Source organism: Liolophura sinensis, chromosome 11 (assembly GCF_032854445.1).
Source record: "Liolophura sinensis isolate JHLJ2023 chromosome 11, CUHK_Ljap_v2, whole genome shotgun sequence".
Classification (NCBI taxonomy): Eukaryota; Metazoa; Mollusca; class Polyplacophora; order Chitonida; family Chitonidae; genus Liolophura; species Liolophura sinensis.
This window is the reverse complement of record NC_088305.1, coordinates 28238560-28260502: the sequence shown is the minus strand read 5'-3', so window position 1 is coordinate 28260502 and position 21943 is coordinate 28238560. Positions and strand designations below refer to the sequence as shown.

The 21943-nt window shown below is 40.0% G+C and overlaps 2 protein-coding genes across 3 annotated transcripts; one reads left to right on the top strand and one right to left on the bottom strand.

Annotated features, from left to right (window-relative positions):
- Positions 1–3733: 3733 nt before the first annotated feature.
- Positions 3734–8756, bottom strand: LOC135477645 (mitochondrial protein C2orf69 homolog). Its single transcript, XM_064757819.1, has 2 exons — positions 8366–8756; positions 3734–4670 (listed from the first exon to the last, which is right to left on the bottom strand). Exons 1-2 carry the CDS (start codon positions 8639–8641, stop codon positions 3885–3887), a joined length of 1062 nt encoding a protein of 353 aa, XP_064613889.1. The 5' UTR covers positions 8642–8756; the 3' UTR covers positions 3734–3884.
- A 32-nt stretch (positions 8757–8788) lies between these two features.
- LOC135477463 (cobalamin trafficking protein CblD-like) lies at positions 8789–18373 on the top strand. 2 transcript variants are annotated; one of them, XM_064757579.1, is made up of 8 exons: positions 8789–8862; positions 11139–11199; positions 11705–11846; positions 12120–12331; positions 13283–13355; positions 13765–13901; positions 14915–15001; positions 15684–18373. In XM_064757579.1, exons 2-8 carry the CDS (start codon positions 11182–11184, stop codon positions 15882–15884), a joined length of 870 nt encoding a protein of 289 aa, XP_064613649.1. In that variant the 5' UTR covers positions 8789–8862; positions 11139–11181; the 3' UTR covers positions 15885–18373. The 2 variants fall into 2 exon arrangements, with proteins under 2 accessions (XP_064613649.1, XP_064613650.1); XM_064757580.1 differs by lacking the exon at positions 8789–8862 and adding an exon at positions 8872–9047.
- Positions 18374–21943: the final 3570 nt, after the last annotated feature.

Genomic DNA, 21943 nt, shown 5'->3' with positions numbered 1-21943 from the left:
GGAAAGTTTCACGAATAAAGCTGAAAATGTACAGCGTGAGTAGTGCATTGGAAGATTGGGTAGTGCCCTGGAAACTTGTAGGAAAGTTTCACCAATAAAGCTGAAAGTGTACAGCGTGAGTAGTGCATCGGAAGATTGGGTAGTGCCCTGGAAACTTGTAGGAAAGTTTCACCAATAAAGCTGAAAATGTACAGCGTGAGTAGTGCATCGGAAGATTGGATAGTAACTCTGTAACATGAACACGCCTACGAGAGCACTGGAACAACATGCTGTCAAGGTCATTGGAAGCTCTGCGGTAACACTCTAGGTAACTTGTTGAGGCCAGTTAAAACAGACAAATTGATTTTATCTAACTTGTGCCTTCTAGTATCTAGTTTTTTCTCCCGCATACTCGACTGATCGACATTGTTTGAATTCAGTCATGGGTCCCTCTGCAGAGAAGCAAAACGGAGCCGTCGACATTGTGAACGTATGTTAATGTCAACCGTTAATACTGAAGTCATCTGATTTTACTTATATAAGCAGCAGAAGAAGGAAGTCGTGAACAGCCTTCACCTCCACACAGAAAGACGGCCTTGAGAAACGCTACCGCGAACAGGGCTACCTTCGGTTAGCCAGAGAAGTGATCTGGCCATGGCGTTACAGCTGTCCGATCCTCAGGTATGTCAGCGGTTTTTTTTTCTTTGAAACGACGCACTCAGTGCAAATCACTGACCCCTTCGGCCAAATTCTTTTACTGTAAAAAGATTTAGTGTTTATTTTTTATAGTCCTAAAATTAAAATCTTTTAAGTCAGAACCACAGTAAAATTTGACTCGCATATGGTAATTTCTGTTTTACATCAACACGTGGTTCCAGAGCAGACGAATGAAAGAGAAAAGACAGCGGCGTAGAGCAAGAAACTCCAACCTTCCAACAACTTACGGGTGCTTCCGGTATGTGCCATCCAGACCAGACTAGAGAACCAATGGTCAGTGGGTTCATTGCGGTGTCACGGAGTCAGGTGTTGCCCTCAAGTGTGCCACATACTGCACATACTATTCATACCCAATGGAATATAAACCCTTGTCACTAACCCAGCTGTGACCTTCTTACTGACACAGATCCAGTGATTTTTCTGGTCAAGTGTGTCACATACTGCATGGGCTGTATTCATACCCATTGGAATATAACCCCGTGTCACTAACCCAGCTAAGACCTTCTTACTGACACAGATCCAGTGATTTTAATTGTTTTGTTTTGTTTCTAAGATTACATTTGGGAATTCTGGTTGTCAGGTGATAAGGTGACATCAGTTCATTGAAGAATCAGCTTTTCACAATAAGCATTTGAAAAGAGTCTCACTGGCTAAAAAACGGAGCACCATAATCTTTACAACTGCCTCATATATATTTACCGGGGAACGAGCATAGGAGCGTCACAAAAATGTTTATTACAAATAACATATTTGGTGCTAAGTGTTATATGTAAGTTTGATATCGTACAAAGTGTTATACGTAGGTTTGATATGGTACAAAGGGTTATATGTAGGTTTGATATCGTACAGTGTGTTATACGTAAGTTTGACATGGTACAAACTGTTATATGTAAGTTTAATATCGACCATGGTATTATCTGTATAGGCCTGTTATTGTACAAAGTAAGTGTGTAACTTCCTTCAAGTGCTTTGAGAACGCATCGATGAACATACTGGAAAGCTTAGCCTCCCCAGTTCGAGCTCTCCCCTCAACAAAGTTGTTTTGACAGCTATCACCCCTTCAACAAAGTTTTTTTGACAGCTATCACCGTTGACGTCAACACAGCAGGCTACTGAAATTCTGGTCTGACCGCTGTGGTCTTAGGAGAACTGCAGTTTAAAGCCTTTTCTACACCTAAAGAAGAAAGCTGATAAGCTCTGTTGTACCTTGATATGTTAGTATTAATATATACTAATATTAAGAAATAAAAAGCAAGCGTTCCATGTATTCTTTATAATAAATAACTCATTGTAGTAAGGAACTGTTAATCTGAAATAACTCAATGTAGTAAGGAACTGTTAATCTGAAATAACTCAATGTAGTAAGGAACTGTTAATCTGAAATAACTCAATATAGTAAGGAACTGTTAATCTGAAATAACTCAATGTAGTAAGGAACTGTTAATCTGAATGTGCATCATGTTTTTCTTTCGTTTTACTCCAGCGATGAAGTACAACACTACTGTTTAATATATGCCAATTGGCAGTGTGAAATACATAATATGTAAAGATCTCAGGAATTTCGTTCCTTTGCAAAGAAAACACTCCCGTCCAAGTGAACAGTTCAGCGTGTATAGGCATAACTTGGCTTGTCTTGACTTGGCTCAGAGACAAATATTAATGATAGTTGGATTTATTATTTTTTTAAAACTTTTTTTCAGCTTAGTAACATGCATTTTTAGCTTTGCATGGTGGACGTATTATCCATGTTGGGGCCAGTGACGTCACACCAGGTTTTTGCCTCTTAACACCAAGATTGCCAGTTTTCACCATTCAAAATGCATATACACTGTGACTGAACCCACCAGAAACGACCTTGAAACGACCTATCTCAAGCAAAAAACATGGATGTATAGCTCATATTCTTGGAGGGCATTACAGATCACCGTAGAATTTAATGTTTTAAACCCATTTTCCTTGACTGGAAAAAAAAAATCAAAGTATTTTCGAGGACAGAGCTTAATGGTCATTCATCTGATATATACTTCGTTTTAGTGTTTTCTTTGTCTTTAATTACATTTTGTTTTTCAGATATCTTACAAGACTGACGGACTAACAACTGTATTATTTATATAGTGTAAGAAATAGCTGAACTGTCGGATCAGCTGCTATGGTCACACGAAACTGGTGAAATTGTTAGCGTACACGTACCCCGGTTACTGTTTTTTTTTTGTCTCACGAGAAAATTCTTTTTAGGAAGAATAGGTTTAGTGAAAATGTTGTCTTCACATTTAGGTACTGCAACGGTACCAGGCCTTAGGGACGCTTAGTCCACTGCCGTCTTAATGACTGAACCAGGAAATGGAAGGGCGTTTGTTTCTTTGATTTGGGTTCAACGTGGCTTTAAGGCAGTGCTGAATCACTAAAACACCATGCCGAAGACACCAAGGCGGCTAGTACTCGGCCTATTTCTTTTCACCTCCAATCAATGTAATACCTAGACAATCGATTACAAAAGTAATAGGTGCCAGAACGACTTCATTGGGATTAATGGATTTATATATTTATCTGATTAGTGTTTTACGTCATGTTCAAGGATATTTCACTCAGACGACGGTAGCCATCATGACCATGCACAGGTTGCTTCAAGACCTTTAACGAATGGCGGGTGAGGAAGCAGCAGGAGCGGGCTCACACCAATGGTCAGAGGTTCCTGGGTCATTAACCACTTCGGCCACTAGGCCAGCGCAGTCATTAGCAGAGAATATAAATGGAAAGGCGCTCTAACCAAAAGCACTCGGACACCATTAGGGAGTCGTGGGTTGACATCTATGTACCTTGGAAACGCAAGGACAAATCCAGAACACTTTTTACAGACATTTATTTTTCCAATTGTTGTAATATGACGATACTCAAGAATTTTTCACATACGATTGTGATCAGTTTTATTGCTGGAGGAAACCAAAGAGCACGTGACAAACCATTTACGCTTAACAAGTTACTGACTACCTTTCCCGTACGTGGCCTGTAGATATGCATACCACATTGGTGTAAAAGTCCGTTATGACAGTAGCGGCCGGTTATTGTTGCCAAGTAGTATGCACTGGGAATCTTACGGATACTCAACAATAAACAACAAACAAATAAGCTCAGGTAATCCAATTTACTAAAACACTTTAAATGCAACGAAAAAATTGACCGTATGACTATCAAAACGATTCCAACACTAGAAAATGTATCTCAATCGATCTATCTTCGCCTTCAAAGTGTTTTGTTTCAATGACATTCAAACCCAAAGACCGTAGCCTGGAAACAAACTTTTTTTCTTCTTTCGCAATCCAAGGCCGCATAGAGTCTTCCATCTGATAGGGCGTGACATGCACGTGCAAGTCCGCATTAATTTTTCTTAAATTTTTCAGAACGCTGACGTCAGTGATCCACGTGTTCAAATTCCCCGCGTGGCCACCGTCGAGCCAATAAAACGCAGTGACTCTTGAAAATGCATTCTTGATCGGTTCTTCCTTGTCTACCAAATGCACCTCGTGTAGAAGCTGATTTAAGACCACTGAACCTTTGCTGAAACCTATCAATCTGACTGGAAGAGAATCCGGCTGGCTTTCTTGAATTTTGTCAAATGATGCTGTAAAACGCACGACTTCATCTTGACCATCGTCCTTGTTTGCTTCGTTTTCCTTCGAGGTCATTAGCCGCGTATCAACAGATGACAACTTCTTTATCAACTGCATCCCATTGGACAGTAAAGCTATTAAATGTTGCATTGCGCCGTGATTTTCACTGAAAGTCGGCGTCCCAATTCCGTCGGTTTCCACAAAATTGCAAAATACACTCAACGTCTTGAGGTACATTGCTGATGGTTTGACAACCCAGATATTTCCCTCAGGAAACCGCCTGTGCAAAAGTGTGGCGGTTTCCTCCAAACACCAGCGCACGTGCCTATGGTTATCTCTGTGGGAGAGCATGTTTTCTCGAAAGTCCTAAAAAGGAAAAAGAACAAAAGAGAGGAACGCATCATAAGGATACATGTATTTAAGAATATTTTTAAAAAATTCTACACCCCTTATCAACATAATAAATAACAAGCAATCGTCAGTGCCTAGCCACTCATTTGGTGAGGCCATTTTGCCATGCTATAGTTGTTTAGAGCTCGGTACTAAACAATGCGACAATGACAAATGCAAACAAAAATGCCTGGTACCCAACGAAGAGTATCAGCTCGATCTCTTCCGTGTTCAAAGGGCCGATGTTTCTTTTAGCTTGGCGTTCGGTCAGGGCGATGTTCGTGGACACAAGAGCCGTGTTTAAGCGGTCCTGCTCGTCCTCGTCATACATGGGTTTAAGCATTTGGCCTAGCTGGCTGTACCGACTTAAGCGAATTTACCGAATATAGCAGGACCTTCTGATTCATAACAGACCCTTTCACTCAGGTTCTGGGGAGATATTTTCGTAATAAATCTGACTTTGCTAATATTTTTCTTCGAGCAATGACCTCCCGAGGTGGTTTCCTTACCAGCAAAACCCTGACAAGTTAATGCAGTATCCTGCCCAACATGTACGCATTGTGACACGGGCAGCCGTTCTCAGTTCCCTGCTCATAGATGTGTTGTACAAAATGTATCAGTTTAAGACTTAAACTAACCGCAAAATCCAATTTATTGCATCGATATCTGTCTGTTCACTATAAGAAACCACACTGACAATCCAGAGCTAATAGGTTTTTTGAGGTGACAGCCAAGTTCTTAAGGGCTTCTACAACATGGCAACTCGGAGTGAATTGTCCGTCAGAGCCATACCTCCCCATGCTGAACTTTATCTTCTCGGCTTTCACCATTTTATAGATTTTCTTACATATTTTTCTGTGATAACTATGTCCTATATCATTTCTTTCTATGTATATATAGTGGCAGACTTTATGTTCACCATCAAATTTCTTAAATGAAGCCACGCGACTGAAAGACGAAGAGGGAGATCTGTCATCGGTTTAAGTGTTTCCTGCATAAGAGTTGGATTCGAATACAATACTATTTGAGATTTAAGTACTAAGTGCCTCGGATGCCAGACCAGTGAGGACATTTCCTAAATCAAAAGGTTTGGCAGAAAGATAGGTCTATTTGAAGTGATAAACATTTGACCTCTTTTCTGATAAGGTAAACCATAACTGCGTACATTTTAATCTTTAAGATGAAGGGAGATAGGTCAAACGGGCGCGACAAAGTTAAGCAGCTTATGGCAGTTTTAATACGCCTAAAAGTAAAAATAAAATTACTGTATAAATGCTAAGAGTATATCAGTGCGTCCAAGACGACTACATTCTCTGCGTCGAACACTTGTGTCACTGCAATAAATCTGACCAGTGCATCTAATTCAAATGAAGAAAGAGATTGAATGACAAATGGCAACACCATATTTAAATAAAGAAAGCTTCCATTTTATACTGTGACACTGAGCACCTGCCATTTCACACTACAACACACCATAGGAACCAATTATCCTCCAGAAATATGGACAGACACTCACTGATAGCACACGGATATCAATGTGATTCCATCATTGAGTACACCCACCATGCAGCAGGTTGGACAGTACTTAGATGTCCCGTAATCATGTCTAGGCCTATATCAGTGATGTGGATAGGTACGCGTCCTGCGTCTCTGACGCAAACAAATCGGAAAGGACCCAGCAGATTCACTTCCGATGCGTCCTTGTGTTAAATGTAACGGGCAAGGTACCAGTCACGCTATGTGAAATGCCAATTTTTTTTTTTTTTTTAGATCTTTGTGGATATTCAAACTTCAAGCTATTTTCAATAAATATACTTGAAAATAACATAAAGTCTGAAACTGCAGTTGGAATATAACAGAATGTAGAAAGTTGAGAAGGCGTTTTATTATTTTTTTCCTGTGTACATATACATACGTCAGTTCAATGAACTGCATATAGCGCCTAGTACAATGACACACACTAATGTTTTCCTCTAAAGATAAACAAAACTTTGACACAGTTTAGTATGTAGGCCTATTTGTATGTATGCTTGGGATTTAACATCGCACACAGTTTACTATGTAGGCTTATGTGTATGTATGCTTGGGATTTAACGTCGGACACAGTTTAGTATGTACCTTAGGCCTACCTTAGGCCTACATGTATGTAGTATGTACTGTACAGTAGTATGCTTGGGATTTAACATCGGACACAGTTAAGTATGTACCTTAGGCCTACATGTATGTAGTATGTACTGTAGGCCTACATGTATGTGTATGTAGTATGTACCGTAGGCCTACATGTACGTGTATGTAGTATGTACTGTAGGCCTACATGTATGTGTATGTAGTATGTACCGTAGGCCTACATGTATGTGTATGTAGTATGTACCGTAGGCCTACATGTATGTGTATGTAGTATGTACCGTAGGCCTACATGTATGTGTATGTACTGTAGGCCTACATGTATGTGTATGTAGTATGTACTGTAGGCCTACATGTATGTGTATGTATGCTTGGGATTTAACATTGGACACAGTTTAGTATGTACCTTAGGCCTACATGTATGTGTATGTAGTATGTACTGTAGGCCTACATGTATGTGTATGTATGCTTGGGATTTAACATTGGACACAGTTTAGTATGTACCTTAGGCCTACATGTATGTGTATGTAGTATGTACTGTAGGCCTACATGTATGTGTATGTTTGCTTGGGATTTAACATTGGACACAGTTTAGTATGTACCTTAGGCCTACATGTATGTGTATGTAGTATGTACTGTAGGCCTACATGTATGTGTATGTATGCTTGGGATTTAACATTGGACACAGTTTAGTATGTACCTTAGGCCTACATGTATGTGTATGTAGTATGTACTGTAGGCCTACATGTATGTGTATGTATTATGTACTGTAGGCCTACATGTATGTGTATGTAGTATGTACTGTAGGCCTACATGTATGTGTATGTATGCTTGGGATTTAACATCGGACACAGTTAAGTATGTACCTTAGGCCTACATGTATGTAGTATGTACTGTAGGCCTACATGTATGTGTATGTAGTATGTACTGTAGGCCTACATGTATGTGTATGTATGCTTGGGATTTAACATCGGACACAGTTAAGTATGTACCTTAGGCCTACATGTATGTAGTATGTACTGTAGGCCTACATGTACGTGTATGTAGTATGTACTGTAGGCCTACATGTATGTAGTATGTACTGTAGGCCTACATGTACGTGTATGTAGTATGTACTGTAGGCCTACATGTATGTGTATGTATGCTTGGGATTTAACACTGGACACAGTTTAGTATGTGTGCTTATGTGTATGTATGCTTGGTATTTAACGTCAGACACAGTTTAGCATGTACCTTATGCCTACATGTATGTGTATGTATGCTTGGGATTTAACGTCAGACACAATTTAGTATGTACCTTAGGCCTACATGTATGTGTGTGTATGCCTGGTATTTAACGTCGGACACAGCTGAGTAAATTTCCAGATTACGACCGAGATTGGCACATTAAAATAGGTGGCCTACAAAGTACATGATAACGTGACTCGACATTATCATACATGATATATATAGGTCATGAATCGGGGACAGAGTTGTCTAGCTATCTCAATACTGGTCGTGCAATGACCGTGGTATGTCTTATTTAACTCCACATCAGTTTTCCATACCTGCACATCACCTCCGAAATACACAACATGTTCCTTCCCAGTTGCCAGGTTCCCACAAAATAACAGGTCGTTTTCCTTATCCCCGTCACCGATAACAGAATTCAGCCGAAGGCACTTCGGATTTTCTGCATTGTTTGTCGTTTCGCTGCCGGCGGAGGTTGACACCGATTTCTGCAACGACTCCGAAACGAGACACTCTTTCCCACCCGCAGACACGCTAGCCATGTTTGCCAGAATGGTAAGTTGTCGCCAGAAGGAAGCACGAAATGCTTTCATGGGCGATCCCAGGTTCTGTTCTATCACATTCTCTGAGATATATCATCAAGGAATCATTAAAAACATTGTCACCTTCTCATCGCGAAGTTTATTTCCCGCATGGTCTCTTGCTTACACATATTCGCGTGACGTCATTGAAACAAGTGTACACAACCGCAGCTTGGAATATAATATTTGGAGGACGAATGACGTTGATATTTCCTGGAAATATCCCTTGAAAGGTGTGTTTATCGAATTGTGACCAGGAAATTGTGTTAGTCAAATCCATTTACTTTAAAGAAACGAGTCTAGCTTACTTTGTCAAGTGAAAATTCTGGCTCTTTGAAACAAAATTTGATGACCTTGTGGACATTACGCGTTGAATTTACGTGCTACAACAACAACATTGTCGACGCGTGGTGTCTCGGTAATGCCGATGTTGCCGTGGATTTTGGACAAGATAATTAAAGACAAAGTTGTTGCTTTTGTTAGTAGCTGATCCCGTTATCAGATGTTTGTGACGAGCAGTGTTCAATAAATTATTGTCACTCTATCCAGCCCCAAAAGACACCAAGTTCCAACTTCTTTTCTTACGCTGGCCTAGCGTTGGACTCTCGACACAACAGCGTTAATTTAGTACTCAACAAAGATCCAGGCCAATTGTCTTTAATATTGAACGAGTACCGTTCAGATAAAAGACAAAAGCAGTGGCCGAGACCTGTGTGCCATGGAGGCCTTCATGGCTATAATAAATCTAGCATAGGGTCTTAGCTATGATCTTGTGCAAAAATTATGGACCTCACAATTTGTGCGAAATGTCAAATTAAGTTTGAAGTAAAAAAGGTGGGTTATCTTCGGCAACCGTTCCATTCTAAATTTCACAGTAAGGTGAACCGCTGCTGTGCATGTGGGCCTCGCTGACCCAGATTAAATAAATTAATGAATTAGACATTGTATGCTAATGATAGCCTACACATTCCAGGAGACAGCTCTTCAGAAAAGACTGGATATTTTCCTATCCACACTTAGAACCTCCATGGCATTCCCTATCTTCTTCTCATTTTCTCAATCAACAATCCTTTAGAAATGGGGATCACACTTTTATTGGGCCAAAATTGGCTTATATGCTGAAAACTGGCATATTTTAACAGGCAGCCATGTTTGCTTTCTTGATGTTTTGCTGTGTATTCTCCATAGAGGAGACTTTTCTGCCAAGCTGATGGCTTTTCTAAAAATCGTCTGTTGTGCTTGAAGAACGAAAAATCCAGTAGAGAATAGTCCTCTTTGCACCACACTGATGAACTCAAAGGTTAGCGTGTGCTAACTTGGCTGTCTCTATGTTTTTGCTGGGTTGTGGACTAGACTTGCTCAATACAGTGGTTCGTAATTGTTGTCCTATAATAGTGCAATCCCTTTTAGTTAAAGATGGCCTATTGAGAAAATGTCAGATAGGAAATACTGCGGAGGTTCTAAGTGCCTGCTGGAAAATATCCAGTGTTTTGGGAAGGGGCCTCTGCTAGACATTGTATCATTAGCATACAAGGTCTAATTCATTACACTATTGTCTAAAGAGCTTTCCTTGCATTAGCCTAATGAATTTGATGTTGTATACAAGTCTGAGATTGATCTGCCATTAGGTTTTGCCAGATTTTGTTCCGTCATTAGGCAGTCTCGGACTAAGGTGTACTAATGATACATTGGTGATTCATTCCCAAAGCACTGGGTATTTTCCTAACAGCGCATAGAACCTCATTACTGTTTCTTACTTGACATTTTGTCAGTGGGTAATTTCTAGTCTTGGATATAGCCCTTTTGTCAGACAATAAAAGGTTTCAGTTTTAGTAGATATTATATTAGAACTAATTATTTACTGTTTACAAGTAGAAAGGCCTTTGAGCGTGACTAATGCGTGACTTCTTTGCCTCACACCTTATGTAATGAGATAAATATGAGACTCATGGTGTACTCAAAACACACAATTACAACACCTGTAGGGATATTCAGATGGACATTCAGATAGTCATTATTACTGATAACGCCTAAACTGATTCTTTTTGCCACATCCTTGTTAAATCTTTAAGATTTCCACTGGAAATGTGTCTGTATTTGGGGTGAGACCAGTCAGACTCAGAGTTGACTCGACTCTCAAAGGTGTCACTTTGATGCAGATTGATAAGCACTACTGCTACTAAGTTCAGCTAAGGTCTGTGCCAGGAGGATTGTCAGGTATGTGGCAACACTGGTAAGAGGGCAGTGTTTTCCACAGTTTCCTCCACCTACCAACTGACACTAAGGTGAAAAACATCAAACAAATAAATAATTTATAGCTGTCTAAGGTTAACCACTTCACACATACATGGGTAAAAGTGGAAAGACATTCCCAAATCTTAATAGGCTTGCCATTTTAACTTTGTGTTGCACACATATTACATCCTTATCCTTTTAAATATGTTTTTATGACATTTGAAAATGGACCATGATTTTTAAATGAAGAACTAATGACTGTGTTACTTTCCAGAGATCAGTTTTTATCTCGGGGGAACAGGCAAATCCCTCCAAAGATGTCAGGCACATATAAGGTAATGACAACCAGTCAATATGGAAATCTCTAACAGTGCACTTAGATGTAGATTGGTCACCTTACTGGTTACAGATTAAAGAAACTCAGATAATTGTCATTTCATACTTTTCTGAAAAAGTGTGCACATTAAGGGGGATAATGTTTTTTGTTATGTTCATTTATCTATTATGAAATGCATGTACTTGTTAATTAGTGTTACCACTGTTGTTAGCCACATTCTTGAACAAATTTAATAAAGAAAAACCCTCTCCAAATTTTGGTATGACTGTTTATTTCAAAAGGGATAGAAGGTCACCATGGATTGGATGTGCGCTATGTAGACAGGCATGGGATTAGATACGCTGTAAATTTTACATTGTGAAAAGTTCAGATACTGTTACCCAGAATCTTTCATTTCTAGTGCCACTCAGGCAGCTTTGATTCTGAGCTTTAAGTTAAACGGTAACTTTATGAATAGATATGTATAAATATTTATTTGTCTCTTCTTTTTTTCTCTGATAAAGGTGCTGTCTCAGAACAGGCGACTTGTGGCATACCTCCCTTGCCTGCGGACAGCAATTAAACAGACGCGGGTGTTTTCTTCCTTTAGAAGCCATCATCCCTCAGAGGGTCAGTTTATAGAGGATCCAACCAATCGCAATTCAGGTATGTGACCGTTATTCACAGATATTATAAAATTTGCCTCAAAAATGAAAACAATTTTGTCTTTTTTTTTGGCATAACTGTCTTCATTTCCCATAAAAGCATAATCTGCGTATTACTGTACCCTGTCACGTATCTTTAAAAGCCATTTTTAGCCCCAATACTAGGCTTTGAATATTTGTTGATGTTCTACTTTTCTACATCCTAAACTGCATAATATGGAATAACAATATAAGTTGTTTCATGTGTTATTAAAGACATTGATCTCTTCTTCAGACCAGAACTTCATTTGGCCAGATTCCTCCTTGGGACCCTTGGCCACTAAGGACAAGCGCTTCCCCCTGCCAGGATCTACGGGCATATCCCAGCATTTACAGCCACCCAGTGCTCCTCTTGAAGAGCTACAGGTTGACCCCACGGAACTGATCAAGGTTGACAGGGACGAGAGGCAGGCCTCCATCCTTACAGAGTTTAACCTGGTGGCAGAGGTGAGAAGGCAGGGGCTGGATTTGAACCGGCGACCCCATGGAGGGCTAAATGTAGTACTGATAGACCCAAGACAGAATACTGTGCTAGGCTAGTGAGGGCCCAGGTGAAGTGTGACAAATGGTCATTAGTCATCAGACCTGTGACAGGACTCTCACTGACTTAATGGCTTCTCTCCTGAACCAACAACCGGCCCCGATGGCGCAGTTGGTAGGGCGTCCGCTTCGGGAGTGGTCGATTCAGGGTCAGTCCCGGGTCAGGTCACACCTAAGACCTCAAAAGGGTTCAGCATTAAGGGGATAGTGCAACCACTGGTTGACTCGTATCAGGATCATGGCTCGGGTGGGGCGGCTTACTTGCCTTTGGCAAGTCGTCTGTGTGAAGCAGCACTTGATAAAAAGAGTGCTGCAAATCCGTCCTGCAACAAGGAGGCACATTACACGTACATGTACTCTAAGGACTCCTTTGTCGTCGTGTGACTGAAAAATGGTTAAGTACGACGTTAAACCCAAAGCACTCACTTGCATTGACTAATAAGGCAACTTAGTTTGCAGGTTGAAATCCAGTTTCTTCAGGCTCAGCTGCATTGTTACCTAGCTAGATGCCCTGAATTTCTTCTATCCAGAGCCACTTTCAGATGTATATATCTCCTTGTGGTACTTTTTTTTTGTACGAATGAGCCTACACAGTGATGATAAAGTGTTGTTATTTAGGAGAAAAGTTAGAAAAGAAAAAAAAAATATATAAAGTTTTTCAAGTTTTGGGAAAGTGGGGTATAGGTAAATAAGTAGATGAACTCCTTTCTCTCCCTCTCACCATAATGCTGGCTGCCATGAAAACAAGTGAAATATTCATAAGTATGGCGCAAAACATAAGTTAAATAAGTAAGTAAATAAATAAGCTTATCTGGTGGTAAAAGCTTTAACATGGATACGATTTGTTTGGGATTTCAGATGGAGACTGCCCTATCTGGCACTGGTCCCTGGGAATGCGTTGCTCAGGACTGCCCACAGCTCCTACGTAAAGGTGAGATGGCTGTGCTGTCTCATCAAAACAAACTCTGAAAGTATGGATGGAAAATGCCTGTCTTATTTAGAATGTTCCTTTCCATAGCATGAGGGCATGGTGGGTTTAGTGTTTTTGCTTCCTGTTGAGAGTTAGGGCCTGTGCTTTAACAGTGGCTAGAGTGCTATTCTCTCCTCTGCAACTCATTAATTTTTATGACGGTTTCATACATCAGTATATCATGCATGATTGGAACGATAACCTGCTGGATTTAAATGTATGCATTATAATCTGTCTCTTCAATCTGTACCTGTGTTCTATTTGAAATTTCTATTTTATGCATCAGTTGCCCAAGTTTTATGGTGAAAAGCACTAATCAGGTAAAGGCATATATAAATTAATTGTCGTTCCCATTGTCTGCTGTGTTTAGATTTCCAGGAGCTTTTCCCGGGGCGTGATCTCTCTAGAAGTCAGCTGACTGTGATAACAATAAGTCATCGCACCAAGAATGACATGAGCATGTGGAGTCCTGAAGTGGAGGCTGAACGAGAAGACCTTCTGAAGACGGTGAGTCACATTAATAAGGGTACAGCTGCTCCTCTGGTTTTAGTTATTTATTTTATTTATGTCATTAAAGTTTTATGCCGTACTCAAGAATATATCACTTGTGCCACGGCAGCAGGCATTATGGTGGGTGGACACCGGGCGTGACCGTCCGCAGGTTGCTGGCAATTTATGGCAGATTCAAGCATGGAATTATCCATGGTCTGTTGTCCCTTTTTCTGCAGAATTGATTACATTAAACAGTAGTAATTACCTATAGTAAGTTCATGTGGTCTGACATGAAGTTTCAAAGGTCAGGATTACTGGGTTTCCACCAGTATGACCTACCCATTGGGCTTGATACTCTCTTCCTACAGAAAAGTTTGTCAGTAACTTGTCAAATGTTGGTGTTTTTTTTTCCAACTCCTCTAGTTTCCTCTACTTATAAAAATAAAAACTGACTGCCATTTAATAAGCAAAAAGTTCTCGAGTATAAGGTTAAGTAACAATTAGATAAATACATTTGTAAAGAAATAAACACCATCTTCCCACAACCCAGGTTTACCTTTCAAAATATATGTAGCATTTGAGCGGGTGACTGTTTTCAGTGGTGAATTTCCAACCATCCTAAGTGAAAAGCAGCATGAAGCAACCATGTACGATTATTTGTAGCTCACATTTCTGTATTTATAAATGTATGTTATAAAAAGTGTGGGTCTTCAGTCATGTCATTGAAGAAAGTCTCTGTCTGAACATTTAGTGTGTGAAACCATTTCCCATCAATGATGGTTATATTACTATAAAAAAAGGCACATTTTATGACTTGTACAGAAAAAATACTTTGTATGTAACTGTTCATTTTTTTTTGATCCCTGTCTCAACTGGTTGCAAGTTAAGGATCCTTTTGCCCAGTCAGCTATTTGTAAAAAAAATACCAGCTTTATATATCCATATGTGAAATTTCTGTATTTCAGTATTGTCTTTGATTTTAATCACTAAAATGACTAAAAAGACTATGACATTTGTTTTCTGTTCAGTTCATGAAAGGAGGAGAAGAACTGTGCTCTGTGCTGAAAGAGATGGGATACTGGGCAGATTTTGTGGATCCTTCATCAGGAAGACCTGTAAGTCTAAATTCATGCATGCCTTCAGGGGACCTCTGTGTCCTTATTGTTACCGCGCTGTTGCAGCACAGTGACCCAGGAGACTCTCAATAATCAATGCGGTCGCTGTAAACCTGCCTAGCTCAAACTTCCTTCCTCTATGATCATACATGGATAGGCCTGTCAGCAACCTGCCGATGATTTTGGGTTTTTCCAGGGCTGTATCCAGTTTCCTCCCACAATAGGGCTGACCACCGTCTTAAAGGTGAAATATTTTTATTTATTTATTTACTTGATGCTGTTGTACGCCGTACTCAAGAATATTTCACTTATATGACGGCGGCCAGCGTTATGATGGGAGAAAACCGGACAGAGCCTGGGGGAAACCCACGACCATCCGCAGGTTGCTGACAGACCTTCCCATTTACGACCATGAAGGAAGCCAGCTTGAGCTGGACTTGAACTCACAGTGACCGCATTGGTGAGAGGCTTCTGGGTCATTACGCTGCGTTAGCGTGCTAACCAACAAAATATTTTTAAGTATGGTGAAAGCGTAAATAAATGCAAAAAAACGCACTCCTCGCTGAAAAATTGTTCAGTTTGACGTTAAACCCCAAGGATTCATTCATTCGCTTTCTTTATTCACAACGATGTGGCTAAAATATTTACTGATAATTATTCATTCCTTTTGTTCGATTTTCAGTATTACGGAGAATATACCAATGCTACCCTCTTTGAAACAGATGAACGCTACCGTAGGTTAGGATTTGAAATTCAAGATCTTGGCTGCTGCAAGGTCATTTCCCATCACCTGTGGGGCACTCACACATTCCTGGGCTCTGTGTTCACAAATTGCCCCACGGACGACCCGGTTTTAGAAGGACTGTTAAAGGAGCACATGTGATTTAGATCTAGGATTTATGAAAGTTGTATACGTGTCACTGTCAGACATGGAAGAGACAAGAGCTTCATAAAGAGATTTGATAAAAAGATATAGTGTGTACCTGCACACGCGCATGTAAAGAAAAAATAAACAAAAAAAAGACGAAAAAAAAAAATTATTCCGTGTCTACTTTCCTCCAGTGAAAGGAAATTTTGGTTGCCACTACCCATGTGCTAACTTGACCAGGTTATTTGCATAAAAGTTGTATTCTACTCAAATCGTAAAATGTTTTTCTTTTTTTTTTGTGTTGAGTCAACTTGGTAAATCTTAATAAAACTTTGTTTAGAAATTTATATGAACAGAATGTATCATAGCGGTCATAACATTTTATAACATGATAGGTGATATTGGCTTTATTATTTGCATTTTTTTTTCATATGAAGATTTCTTACTGGTACTTGTTAAGTGATCTTGGTTCCATACCTTTTTTATGTTTTCATTGCTAACAGAAGAGGAAAATGTCAGCGCTGACATTACTTTCATCAGAAAACAAACTTGTTATACGCGGTATTTAGTATTCCTTACACGGGCATATTCACATATATGTCAGTCAAGCCAGATATTTTGTCTTAGTTTATGAGGTACTAGCTAAGAGTGACTTGTTAAAAATTTTGTTAACGCGATGAAAGATGACGGATTAGTGAGTAGCTGTGTTAAGATTTAAACACTTTAAAATCTGTTTGTATTTTGAGTTTAAAATAAGTACTTGCATTTGGGTTTCGAATACGTACCTTATATGACCTAAAATTACGCCCACAAAAGTGCATTTTCAAAGGCAGATAAATCTCACAAAATATTATTTTTGGTGCTGAAGCTGACAATTTTCCGGTAGAATATCATCCCATATTCCAAACAAACCTCAAAACACCTTTCTAATATCAACCAGAACTCTCAGAATTAGGAAAAATGGGCAAATTAGTGATGGACGACATTTATGGTCATTTAAGGTATTTGCTTTTTGGGATTGAACCAACGTATTTTTGTTTTGGGATTAAACGGACTTCTTCTGTAAAATAGTGGGATGGAGACAAACTTAAATAATGTGATGAAAATTTGACTGTTGAGAAAAGTCAGATTTGTTTTGAGTTCTTCATGTTTATCTTAGATTTAAGCCAAACAAGTTTAGATGTATGACACGCCATTGATCTGACACAACCAGTCCACATTCTACTATTCGTAATGGATTGCATATGCAAGTGCTATATATAGATATTCAAATTCCGGTATATCTGCCTGTTTTTTTTAATTGAAACGAAGTTAAGCGTATATATGTCTTTTATTTGATACTCGTTTTTTTTTGGCCTGTGCCAAATAGCGATTTCTTTAAGATTTTTTTCGGCTCATCTCATCCACTTTCATTTTGCGATGTATCAGTTTGTGCAGAAAGCTTGGAGCGAGCCAAGCGACTTTAAAAAAGAAAATACCAGTGCATTTATTGTTTTATGTGCATTTGTTACATCCGCAAATGTTTCCAATATTAAAAACATTCAGAGAAAAACATGCCATGGAAGCTTGGCTGAGAAGAAAATATTTGTGCATTTTGTTCTTGTTTTCCTTTAGAAAAATGCGCCTATTTCATATTACTTTCGTGTTATTTTCATTTTCAAACCTTTTGTCGTTTCTGATTCATCTGACTAGTTAGAAGTAGGCTGTTTGTGGTCAGTAAGGAGGGAGGCGAAATGAGCACATTGTTATCTTCTCTGTTAGCGCTGTATGTACATGTCCTATGGCTTCAGGTGTGCTCGTAGTACAAGCACCTGGGGCCGATTCCACAAAGCCATTTCTGACTAAGTCAAAATTTAGAAAAATTTACGATGCTTAGTTTTTGGTACTGGAAGTTGAAATTTGGGTACATTTGTGTTAAGATAACATTGATGAAGGGTACAAAATGTTAATTACTAAAACCCCAAAATAAGCTTTGAGATCGTATTTTAAATTTTGACTTAAGTCAGAAATGTCTTCGTGTGGTCGTCCCCTGCTACTGGACCAGTGGAGTGCAAATACTTGTATGTTGTTATCAGGTAATACAATCTTTAATTTTGTGTAATCTGTATGAAAAAACGCGACTACATTATGGACGAATATTATAAACGAATATAATATTCTAACTTTTTAACTTCAATTTTAATTTTCTTCCTAATATGTATACATCTATATGTACACTAATTTTGTAGTCGCAGTGAACGTATGTCAGCTGGTAGTGTCGCGCATACTTGATTTTCAGTCCTCATTATAATTTCCATGGATATCTACTTGTGTTTAAAAACAATTTTACTGCAAACAGGTAAAGTACATCAAAGTAATAGCTACTGTTGTGGCGTGTTTGCCCTTGTCAGTCTGAAGGCGTGGACAAGTTTAGCGGTGTGCTCGAGAAATAAATCTACGCAAAAATGTTGTTGTAATTTTTCTCAAAGTGAATATTGAATAAAAGCTGAATTGTTTTTTCTTCAGTCTGCTTTTGTAATAGTATTAACAGAATAACGCACCTGCTTAATTATAATAAGTCACTTTTTGCATTTCATGTCGCCATTTTTTTCATCAAGAATGTCGCGAGATCTCGCATTACACGGGAGCTGGGTGCTAACTTTCCACAACAGCATATGCTTTAATCTGGCGGCGGCAAGCTTACTACATTTAATATCAGTTTCATTTAAATTGTGCATTGGAAATCATGTTTTCATTCACGGTAACATGAAGTGAAAACAAATGGAGAAACTGAAAATGCCAAGACACTCCCTTTTCCTACAACAATATACTGACCGCCATCGTTTAATGATTTTACGTGTCATCTTTAGACGTCGCTTTACGCAGAACCTCGACACTGGTTCCAATCCATTTCCAGCTGATAAAATTTTGTTTTTGGTTGTATTTTTCTGTTTGGTTTTATTCAGGGTATAAATCGACTTGCATTGTTTACGGGAAAACTAAATGGAAGTTGATTGTTGATGTTTTATTTCTTTATCTGATTGGTGTTTTACGCCGTACTGAAGAATGTGATTTTTTTTTTCCAATGGGGCAGTTTATCGCAGTCGTTTATGTAAATTTGTCCTGATTACGATATAATTCATGCATATTCAATTAAATGACATTGCACACCAATAAATAAATTATAGACACTCGGGTTGCATTGTGATGTCGAATACTGACTATACATGTACATCATTTCGGTTCTCTAGAATTTAGACTAGCTTTGGCTGGCTTGACAGTGACATAAAGTGAACAAGAACAAAAAGTAAAACGATAGACATAATGGATTAATTGTAGTGGCAACTATATTTGTAACTGTACAGGATGGTAGTGGGTTTCACCCAGGCTGTGCCCAGTTTCCACCCATCATAATGCTGGCCACCGTCGTATAAGTGAAATTTTCTTGAGGACGGCGTAAAACACCAAATGTGTTGTGGGTCAGCCTCAAGCGGTTTATGAGAGGTGACAACGTACATCTCTCTGCCTGGCCTTTATAGTCAGTTGAGTGCCGCACCCGTCGGTATTCTCAGTTGGGCGGTCCAGACTGGTCCAGACTGGTCCAGAGCTAGCCAGGCTCTTGCAGGCCGGGTGTGGTCATGTTGCTCGTCGTCTTGTCTTGAGTAACCTCTGTAAAACCGCGGAGGTACCGGGTGATGCGCCTTGGTGTGTCTGTGTGATTTCAGCCCTGAGATCCCGTATGGTGGGAGGTACGGCGTGATAAGCCCGGTGTGTCTGTCTGATTACAGCCCTGCGATCCAGTGGAGCCGGAGGTACGACGTGATAAGCCCGGTGTGTCTGTCTAATTACAGCCCTGAGATCCAGTATGGCCTGAGGTACGGCGTGATAAGCCCGGTGTGTATGTCTGATTACAGCCCTGAAATCCCGTATGACAGGTGATACGCCCCGGTGTGTCTGTGTGATTTCAGCCCTGAGATCCCGTATGGTGGGAGGTACGGCGTGATAAGCCCGGTGTGTCTGTCTAATTACAGCCCTGCGATCCAGTGGGGCCGGAGGTACGGCGTGATAAGCCCGATGTGTCTATCTAATTACAGCCCTGCGATCCAGTGGGGCCGGAGGTACGGCGTGATAAGCCCGGTGTGTCTGTCTAATTACAGCCCTGCGATCCAGTGGGGCCGGAGGTACGGCGTGATAAGCCCGATGTGTCTATCTAATTACAGCCCTGCGATCCAGTGGGGCCGGAGGTACGGCGTGATAAGCCCGGTGTATCTGTCTAATTACAGCCCTGAGATCCAGTATGGCCGGAGGTACGGCGTGATAAGCCCGGTGTATCTGTCTAATTACAGCCCTGCGATCCAGTGGGGCCGGAGGTACGGCGTGATAAGCCCGGTGTATCTGTCTAATTACAGCCCTGCGATCCAGTGGGGCCGGAGGTACGGCGTGATAAGCCCGGTGTGTCTGTCTAATTACAGCCCTGAGATCCAGTATGGCCTGAGGTACGGCGTGATACATCTTGATGTGTATGTCTAATTACAGCCCTGAGATCCAGTATGGCCTGAGGTACGGCGTGATAATCCCGGTGAATCTGTCTCATTACAGCCCTGAGGTGAGCAAAGGGGCTTGACGGGTGGCACAGTGGACTGTGGATCATGGACTGTAATTGTGAATGTTCTATGTGATGTGTATAGTGTGGCCACGTGTAGTGTGTTATCTGACTTTGTGAATTGTGCTGCATCTACTCATGAACGGTTGTCAGTGTATTGTTTGTCGCTTGCGACATTAACGCTCAGATCGCCTTGCAACAATGCCTTAGAATTCATAGTTTTGGCTGCACTGATTTTAGTGCGGAGAATCTAAACGGTAATAAGTATCGAATTTTGGGACACTGCATTGAGTGGCCTTCAGATCCCGGCGATTTCTTTGTTTTTGACCGTATTTTCAACAACGTCATCTTTAGACAAATGTGTCTGAATTTCAGGTTTCAGTTCCAGAAACTAAGCATTTCCCTTACGACGGCGGCCAGTATTATTATAAGAGGAAACCAGACAGACCCCGGGGGAAACACACGACCATCTGCAGCTTACTGCCAGGCTGCAGAGGGAGCCAGCATGAGCTGGAATTGAACTCACAGCAATCGCATTGGCGAGAGGTTCCTGAGGTAGTGTGCCGCGGTAGCAAGCAAGCCACAAGGCCACGGAGGCCCCACTCAGTGCTTGTGTTTTGATCAGATGATCAACCCTAAGTCATCAACCATAAATCTATTGGCGGCATGGACGCGAGGATGATAGAACTAACATTGCTATGTGGAGCTGGGCCCAGAATGTCTAGTAACATTAATGCAAACAAACTTTCTGTCTTGAAAGAACAGTGTTATAAAGTAGTGCACGAAATGTAGCATCAACAAAGAAAAAAAAATGATTCATGACGTGTTTTAAATTTATTAAGGTGTACATGACAATAACGGAAGGCAAACAAAATATCACCAATTTTTCATTGGAAAAAAAACCATTGTTCCGGATTGAATAACCATAAATTAAATACATGTAGTTTACAACAGCAACAACATGGTTGAATCGTATCGGTATTTCACGAATGAATTATATGTAACAACATGCACTCAATATAGGTTGCAATGGCACAAAACTTCATTCGAAACAAGATCAGAATTCTTTAAAAAATGGATTTATACACCCAGTAAAGTTTTATTGCTATATTACTATGACATACAGAGGTGACCGCAGTTGAAATCGCAAGGCGTAATTATTTTCATTTACTTTGAAATTTACAGCTAAGTCCAAACCTTCTTAGCGGGTTTCTTCAAACAATTGAAACATATATTTCAAATAAAACATTTTCAATTACTTCGTTTAACTCACACAACATAAGCCCATTGCACGTGCACAGACTCACGTCTTCTCCATCTCACATTGTATCCGTAGCTGCAGGTACAATTTATTGGAAACTAGTGTCACACAACTAACACATTTGCGTAGATAAAATATACGTGGGTAAATGTTCATATTAAACTTGAATTAGCACTATGTCATCACATGTTTCTCTTCACTGTAGTTTTGCATGGGTTGTATTCACTGGCA

Excerpts from the sequence above, each read along its gene's own strand:
- LOC135477645 (XM_064757819.1), bottom strand. The coding sequence starts at position 8,641 with ATGAAAGCATTTCGTGCTTCCTTCTGGCGACAACTTACCATTCTGGCA. Across the intron at positions 4,671-8,365 it reads ATTTCGGAGGTGATGTGCAG|GACTTTCGAGAAAACATGCT; the intron begins GTATGGAAAACT and ends TTTCCTTTTTAG.
- LOC135477463 (XM_064757579.1), top strand. Across the intron at positions 11,847-12,119 it reads TCCAACCAATCGCAATTCAG|ACCAGAACTTCATTTGGCCA; the intron begins GTATGTGACCGT and ends TCTCTTCTTCAG. Across the intron at positions 13,356-13,764 it reads CCCACAGCTCCTACGTAAAG|ATTTCCAGGAGCTTTTCCCG; the intron begins GTGAGATGGCTG and ends TGCTGTGTTTAG.